The sequence below is a fragment of the Callorhinus ursinus genome, unplaced genomic scaffold (genome assembly GCF_003265705.2).
Source record: "Callorhinus ursinus isolate GAN/ISIS: 27379988/994484 unplaced genomic scaffold, GSC_fseal_2.0 scaffold19, whole genome shotgun sequence".
Taxonomy (NCBI): Eukaryota; Metazoa; Chordata; class Mammalia; order Carnivora; family Otariidae; genus Callorhinus; species Callorhinus ursinus.
Window position 1 is genome coordinate 19,931,455 of NW_027397081.1, and position 8,956 is coordinate 19,940,410.

An 8,956-nucleotide genomic window follows, 5' to 3' on the forward strand; every position below is an offset into this window, starting at 1 on the left:
TTGTTTTAATGGTTTCAAATAGGATGGGAAACTTTGTGAGTAAAAATGGAATACAAAAACTACAAATCACTAAAATGTCTGTGAAAGCTGGTATGTTATACAGCTAAGGGCTGGTATGTCTGTGAGATTTCCAGTAAATAGTACCCACTTTTTCCCTAGATTCTGGAAAAAAAATTGAAAAATAATGATCAACTCTAGTATCACTGGAGACCAAGTTGGGAAAAGTAACTTGGTGGGAGAACCAGATGATCATGGTAATAGAATCCCAACCCCATAATTAGGCCATCGTCTTTTCTTTTCTTTTTTTTTTTTAAGAATTTATTTATTTATTTGACAGAGAGAGACACAGCGAGAGAGGGAACACAAGCAGGGGGAGTAGGAGAGGGAGAAGCAGGCTTCCCGCAGAGCAGGGAGCCCCATGTGGGGCTCCATCCCAGGACCCTGGGATCATGACCTGAGCCAAAGGCAGAGGCTTAATGACTGAGCCACCCAGGTGCCCCCATCTTCTTTTCAAACAACACAGACGGGAAGACTTTCCCAATCCCTTCACATTAAGGAGTAACATTGGTGGGATGGGGTAGTAGGAAAACCATGACAACAGGCGTTAATAGGGCTTGGGTCTAGGCTGGCTTTACCATAAATAGATGTGTTAAAAAGGGTAATACAATTATTGCTATAGCTTAGTGCCACTAACTCCATATGGGAGAATGGACAGTGACAGAATAAATGGGGATAATAATGAAGTCCATATATGAACATGACCTTTGTCAGTGCATATTTTCCCAGTTATTTATTGAACACCTTCTATGTGTCATGAGCTCTGGAGAGAGGTCATGAGGATGAATATATTGCCAAGCAGGACCTTTAGGGAGTTATGTAAATGAGGAATTAAGAGTAGGAGATTTGGAGCTAACTGGATCTGAGTTTGAGGTTTGGTTTCCTACTTACTGTGCAAATTTAGGTCCATTATTTGAAACCTCTAATCCTCAAAGCTGTTTTTTTTGTTTGTTTGTTTCCTTTAAAAAACAAAAACTCTACCATATGAAGGTGATGTGAAGATTAGATAATATCTGTGAAATGTTCATCATAGTGCCTGGAGAATAGATCATGCTCTATAAATGTTAATTAATACTATTCTTGGCAACGTGGAGGAACTGAAATGTTTATAGGCAGAAAAGAAGAATATTTCAAGTTCAGCAAGAGAAATGAAATGAGAGTGATCTGGCATAGAGATGGACTAATGAGGGGTGCTTCTGGGACCACCACAGGTCCTCACTATCTTCAACCAGACAAAATTGGCTGCCCATTAGAGGAATAAGAAATCTGTCTCCAGATGCTTGCTATGCCCTATGGATTCCTTACTCAGGAATAAGGCACTGAGGATAATATTAGTTGTAGAGTTATTTATAAGGCTGCAGGGGTTAAACAAACAGAGAAAACAAACACAGAAAATCTTATTAGGCAAACAAAACAGAATGCTTTCAAGGAAGCATTTTCTATTGTTTAAAAGGAGGAAATATGTGGATGATGTTGAGAAATAAATTTCCATAATCCATTTTTAAAAACCCATAATTTATTCCCGAGAAATAAATACTACATTGTGGAACACTCTTTTCAGGGACCTTTTCACTTCTCTGTTTCTTAAGGAATAGATTAATGAGTTCAGCATGGGTGAGACGATGTTATTTAATATCTGCACCATGGCACCAAGCAAGGGGTTGGGTGTGGGCTGCAGATAGATGATGATAACAGGACCATAGGCACAGAGGATTGCAGTGAGGTGGGCACTGCAGGTGGAGAAAGCTTTCTGCCTGCCCTCTGCTGATTGGATTCTCAGAATGGCAATCCCAATGCGCGTGTAGGAGACACAAACACTGAACAAAAGCATTAAAGCCAGAAAGCCAACATTAGTGGAGCCCACTCTCTGGGCCAGGGAGCTGTCAGCACAGGCCAGGGGTGAGACAGCAGGAATGTCACAGAAGAAGTAGTCCACCCGGTTGGAGCCGCCGTAGGTTAACTGAAAGGTGAAGGAGGTCAGGATGGTGGCATGAAGGCAACCCACCAACCAGGCTGCCACGACCAAGCTGACACAGACCCCAGGTCTCATGATGAGCATATACCTCAGTGGGTGACAGATGGCCACAAAGCGGTCATATGCCATCACAGAATAGAGGCAGCCTTCACTAGACCCCAGGAAATGGTAGAAGAAGAGCTGAGCCGCACAGCCCTCATAAGAAATGGCTTGGCTTTGGCCAGAGAGATAGAATAGCATCTTGGGACAGGTTACAGATGGGAACAACATGTCAAAAATAGATAGGAGTCCCAGGAAGAAATACATGGGGGTGTGAAGGGTAGAGGAAGAAACAATTGCTGTAAGGATGAGTAAATTGCCAAGCAAGGTGAAGAGGTAAATAGATGAGAAGATGACAAACAGCACAGTCTCCAGTCCCTCTGTCTGAGGTATTCCCAGTAGAATAAACTCATGGAGCTCTGTGTGATTCCTCATGTTCCTGGAGCAGACAAGATGATGAAAGCATGAATGTAGAGGCTGACTCGTGGCAGACACAATACCAACACATTAATCACCACCAATATTTTTTTTTAATTTCTTTTAAAGATTTTATTTTTAAGTAATCTCTATACCCAATACGGTGCTTACACTTAAAACCCCGAGATCAAGAGTCACATGCTTGCCAACTGAGCGATCCAGGTGCCCCAGTCTTTGTTTAAATATAAATACGATGCTGAAATTAAGATTTAGGGATTAGATCAAAGACACTTAGGGGGTGGTAAAGCAAGTCTATGCTTTTGTATCTCAAGATATCATCTTCCTTCATGAATACGGATATACAAAGCAATATGAAACACCACCATGGTGAAATACTGAATGGGCTAAGGGAACAAAGACCTCAATATTGAACAGATGAACATAATTTCATTAACATCCACAACCAATTATACAGCAACAAATGCCTTAAACTAGACTAGCCTGGAAGCCTCATCCTCCTGATTCCTTTTCAGAACATCCCTAGGGTTACTCAAAGCCATTGTCAAATGCCCTAAATATTCATCAAAGGTTAATGTGGGCACCCACATCTTTGATGACAGCAATGCATTGTGGTTCAGTGCAATGAGCATTAGAATTTGGATCATATTAATATTATTCTAATTAAATATATTTCTTAGTTCGAGCATTTTCTTATTTGGTAATGCTCATTTGAAAGAAAAGAAACTGAATCTGGATGTCATCCTGGGGTTTTAAATTGTTTAGAGATTAGCAGCTAAGTTGTATTATTGGGAAGGTTGATTTTAGTGAAGTTACATCATATATAAAAATGCAGCTATGGGATATTTAATATTTGCTAACAGTTGGAATTTTTGAATTCTTAGTGCAATAAAAGTATTTTAATTCTGCAACTGTTCTGTGTTTTCTGCTTTTTATTTTTATTTGATTCTGGTAAGAAAACTTACAATGAGATCTACCCTCTTGACAGGTTTTTAAGGGTACAATATTGTTAACCATAAGCACGATGTTGTGCAGCAGATCTCTAGAATTTATTCATTTTGCCTTACTGAGAGTTTATACCCTTTGATCTGCTCCCATTTTCTCTCTCATCCCTGCCCTGGCAACCACCATTCTTGACTTTGTTTCTTTTTTTTTATGTTCAGTTAGCCAACAATAGTACATCATTAGTTTTGATGTAGTGTTCAACAATTCATTAGTGGCCTGTAACGCACAGTGTTCATCACAGCACGTGGCTCCTTAATGCCCGTCACCCAGTTACTCCATCCCCCCACCTGCCTCCCTTCTGTAACCCTTAGTTTGTTCCTGGATTCCAGAGTCTCTCATGGTTTGTCTCCCTTTCTGATTTCTATGAGTTTAACTATTTGTTTCATTTTAAAGGAAAAAGTCCCAAAACAGAATATGCTGAGAATCAGGAACTGCTGCTAGGGTGTGCTGTGGTCAGTTAGCTGTCTTTTACAGTGCTGGCATTCAAAGGTGCTTGTGACTTGTCCCAAAAGAGATGATGTTTTCACTTTCAGCTTTTACTTTCATGATTTGTTTTTTGGAAATCCAAAGTATATGAAAATTGCCTAATTATAATTTCCTGACTTCTAATTATAATTCCTGATTGAGGGGCACCTGGGTGGCTCAGTTGTTAAACATCTGCCTTCGGTTCAGGTCATGATCCCAGGGTCCTGGGATGGAACCCCACATGGGACTCCCTGCTTGGCGGGAAGTCTGCTTCTCCCTCTCCCACCCTGCTGTGTCTGTCGCTGTGTCTCTGTCTGTCAAATAAATAAATAAAATCTTTTAAAAAGATAATTCCTGATTGATTTCTCTGATCCTCTTTTACACCTGAATTTGTCGCTAAATCTGTAGTATTGATCACAGTGCTTGTAAATAGCTGGCATTTAAATATTTCCTGGATAACAATAGCCAAACTGTGGAAAGAGCCAAGATGCCCATCGACAGATGAATGGATAAAGAAGATGTGGTCTGTATATACAATGGAATATTATGCAGCCATCAAAAGGAATGAGATCTTGCCATTTGCAACGACGTGGATGGAACTGGAGGGTGTTATGCTGAGTGAAATAAGTCAATCAGAGAAAGACATGTATCACATGACCTCACTGATATGAGGAATTCTTAATCTCAGGAAACAAACTGAGTGTTACTGGAGTGGTTGGGGGTGGGAGGGATGGGATGGCTGGGTGATAGACATTGGGGAGGGTATGTGCTACGGTGAGCGCTGTGAATTGTGCAAGACTGTTGAATCACAGATCTGTACTTCTGAAACAAATAACGCAACATATTTTAAGAAAAAAGAAAAAGAAGAAGATAACAGGAGAGGAAGAAAAGGGGAGTATGTCAGAGGGGGAGACGAACCATGAGAGATGATGGACTCTGAAAAACAAACTGAGGGTTTAGAGGGTAGGGGGGTGGGGGGATGGGTTAGCCTGGTGATGGGTATTGAGGAGGGCACGTTCTGCATGGAGCACTGGGTGTTATGAACAAACAATGAATCATGGAACACTGCACCAAAAACTAATGATGTAATATATGGTGATTAACATAACAATAAAAAAATTAAAAAAAAATTTAAATATTTCCTGGATAGGTAAATGAACAAAAAGTTGGAAATTAGTTTATGGTTATAGTTTGACTGTAAGTTCCATGAAGAGACCGTGTCTATTCTTGTTCAGCCCTATATCTCTAGAATTTAGAAAGTAGTAGCACCCCCCAAAATGTGCGTGTTTGAATAGAACTTTAGAATGCTCTGAAATGATTCCTTTTGTCTTCAGACTATTTTAAGTCTTTTTTTATTAACCTTGGGAATCAATGGCTGTGGTGAGCCTCCTTTTGGCTTGAGGGTCCATGAAGGGAATTTAGGTACACAACGTAGAGTATCTAATTCCTGAACTAGAAAAGATAGGATGAGCCTTGAACATCTTCATAATTGCCAGTAACTCATCGTTGTCTCTTGCTGGGGGAGAAACATGTAAGTGATAGGAAGAAGAATGGACTTTCCTGAAGAGAAGGAAAAGGAGGAAGTCATGATTGGTGGAAAGTTCTGTAGCAAAAATAAAAGGACGTAAAAAGGAATTAGTGTAAAAATACTAAAATCAGACAAAAATTATTCACACAACCATAGTTCTAGATTTAGATTATGCATCTTAGTTCATGTGATAATTAGAGCTAGAACAGCATTATCGCAATATATTGATGCAATTGATTTACTTTGTTATTACTGTCTGACGGTATCGAGTCTCTAGAGAGACTCGGTTTATTGTATTCAGTTCTTTAAGTCGTTGGGTTTCTTGTTGGAGGGAAGCCAGTGTTCCTTAGTTTTTTCTCAGATGACTTTTGAGTGCTTCTGGTGAGAGATCAGCTGAACCTGAAGTCAGTTTGTACTTGTGCTGAAGCTTGCACCATAGGCACCCTTGTGGACTTCAGAACAATTTCGGTCTAGGTTCCATGAACAGAGAGTTAATAGAATGCTGCTGTGAGGGAATGGTGATAAGGGAAGACAAGACTTTTGTGCCAGGCAGATTTGATTTCAAGTCTAGGCTCTTGGGGTGCCTAGGTGGATCAGTCAGTTGAGCGTCTGACTCTTGGTTTCAGTTCAGGTCATGATCTCAAGGTCATGAGATCAAGCCCCATGTCAGGTTCTTGCTTAGTGGGGAGTTTCCTTCTCTCCCTCTCCTGCCCCTCCCTCCTTCTCTCAAATAAATAAATAAATCTAAAAAAAAATATATTTTCTCCATGTCAGGGAATATATTTAATTCTTTAATCGTAAGCAACTGTGTGGTGCTTGGAACATGAAAGTTACTGAATTAAGGCTTAATGAACAAAAAAGAATAAATGAATGCATTCCTGCGTGCTGTTTGATAGAGTGAATGGGGGAAAGGATTCTAGTCATTGCCTAAAATGAGAAGGAAGCTCTTGACTGTGATTTCTTCCAATAATCCTTGCTACCCAGTACTCCAGGGTGAAAGTCAAAGTGAAAAATTGAGAAAGATGGGGAGATGCTCTGAGACTTACGTGGTCAAATGGTCATGACTGGCTCAAGTAAGGAAAACAAAATTTTCCCTCCTTTTATCTTCAGCTTCTTCTATAGAGGTGTGGGGCTCTCCATTTCAAATATCTCTCTTCCCTAGGACTGGACTTGGGTGGTCTATCTGTAGACTCCAACTGCTCTTTTGCATTCAGACTCACACAGAAGGAGGATGCTATACATTCGACGACTGTCCTATCACGTAGTGTGATTTCCTCGGAGTTAGCAGAAGCAAAATGATCTTCTACCTTTGTAGGACTTTAAATTATCTCATAGTCCCTCTGGATCCCCATCCATGATGTAGTCCAAGACTCAGGGAACAGGAGCTCTCCGAGCACAGGGAGCAATTAAATGCTGGGTGTTGAGAGAGTTTAAGAGTGAAAAAATAGTACATGGTAATCAAGATAATCTTGAAAGGAATTGGGAGTCAAAGAGCTTGTGGTTCCTCCAACCACCCAATTTTTCTGCTGAGTAGACTTTTTTGTTCTTTACAAGCCTCAGAGATTTGGCCACTTCTCTGTCATTTTTTTCCCCCCAATTTCTACCTATTCCCTTTTTGGTTGTAGAAGAAATTCTAGCATGGTGGAAAAGCATCCACCTTGGAGCCAGAAGGTTCTGGTATAAAGAACAAGCCTGTTTCTCATCAGCTATAAGCCCTTGAGAAGGTCAGTAGTCCTTTCTGAACCTTAATATAGGTTATAATATGGAACTATAATAGTATTTCACAGGGTGATTATGAGGAGTAAAGGAAACAATGCTTACACAGTTCCTGACACAAACTACTTGCTCCTACAATTTTTACTGAAAATGGAGGGAATGTAGATTTCTCTTCATCATTAGAAACTTTGCTCCCCCCCCACTCCTGCCTTACCCAATTTTAGGATGAAGTTTTGTTTTCTTTGTCTGTTGGCTCAATTTTTTGTTTGTTTTTTTAGTTTTGTTTGTTTTAACTTCGAGTAATTATAGTGAAAGACATGGTAAGTAACAGAAACAAACTAACATTTCTGGAGTTGGTAAAAATGTAAGAAGTCTAGGAATCCTTCTCATAATAATAGCCTGTTCGCTAGAGACTCTAAATGATATAAGATTTTCAGACTCTCAGCATTTAACCAGGCCAACCAAGAAAGGGAAAAAAGTCCCAGGAAAGGGAAAGTGGAACTAACATTTAAAGAGTGCTTACTTGTGACAGACATCTTTAAAAATCTTATTTTATTTAATTCTCACCACATAGATATAGGGTAAGTATCATTAGTCTACTTCGCAAATGATGATATGGATCACCAGAGAAGTTAAGTTCCTTCCTCGAGATTACACAACTCTTCAGTAGTAGAGGTAAGAATGGAGCCTAGACTCATGGACTGAATTCAATGGCAAAACCAAGTTGATATGAAAACATCAGAACCTGACTCCTAGTTTTCTTTACAGTTTTTGAGCCTCTGGATAAGGAAGGTATGCCTTCTATTGGTCCTCAGGGATTTAGACCCATGGGCTTCATCCTGCCTGTCTCCTTTTGTACTTATTTGTGCTTCTTTGCCCAAAGTATATTTGCTTATAGTCGATGGAAATTATTACTCTTAAACAATAGTCAGCATCTTCTAAGGAGTTTCTGACAAGCAACTAAGTGGTTTTGTGATGACAGCCATTATCCCTGTGTGAAATTAAAGCTCTTCATCTTACTATGTAAATTACTTAGCACTGGTTTCTCATAAGAATTCAATATACAGTAGTTAGATCTGTATTTTTTTCCAATTCATCCCATTGATTATTCATCCATCTATGCTAAATTCCTGTTGGGCTCCATTTTCATGTGATCTCTCCAAGCATAAAATTTGCAAGTTACCCCAGTGATTACATAAAAATGATGGCTATTAATTGCAATTGTTATCACTGATAGGTCAGGTAATAAATGCTTATAAGACTTGTGTACATTTCTAAGCATTTATTCATTTGATCTGTCGAAATCTATCTTACAATATCTATGATGGAGAGCAATCACAAGTCCTAAGAGGAAACAGCCATCAGCATTTATATGTATTTATTCATTAATCAAATAATTTTATGCATTTTAGGCATTTCTTTACTTATGGTTTGAAAGTTTTAAGAACACATAAGGGCTCAAGTATGATAAGAACAAGAGGAAGGCTTAGATGAATCACTGAGGAAACATCAGGAGAGAGAAAAACAACAGGAGACTTAGATGAAACTCCATCATGATAAGAGACATGAGAGAGAGAACAGCAGGAAATGATAAGTGACATAAGAGAGAGAACAGCAGGAAATGATGACCAAAACAGCTTGTTCTGACCTTATTAAGTATCTCCCCTTTTTAAAAAAAATATTTTATTTATTTATTTGAGAGAGAGAGAGACCACATGAGCAGGGGGAGGGGCAGA

The 8,956-nt window shown here is 39.4% G+C and overlaps 1 protein-coding gene across 1 annotated transcript; it reads right to left on the reverse strand.

Moving 5' to 3' along the window:
* Window positions 1–1,573: 1,573 nt before the first annotated feature.
* LOC112840162 (olfactory receptor 10N1-like) lies at window positions 1,574–2,506 on the reverse strand. Its single transcript, XM_025893390.1, has one exon. It carries the CDS (start codon window positions 2,504–2,506, stop codon window positions 1,574–1,576), a length of 933 nt encoding a protein of 310 aa, XP_025749175.1.
* Between the last annotated feature and the right edge of the window lie 6,450 nt (window positions 2,507–8,956).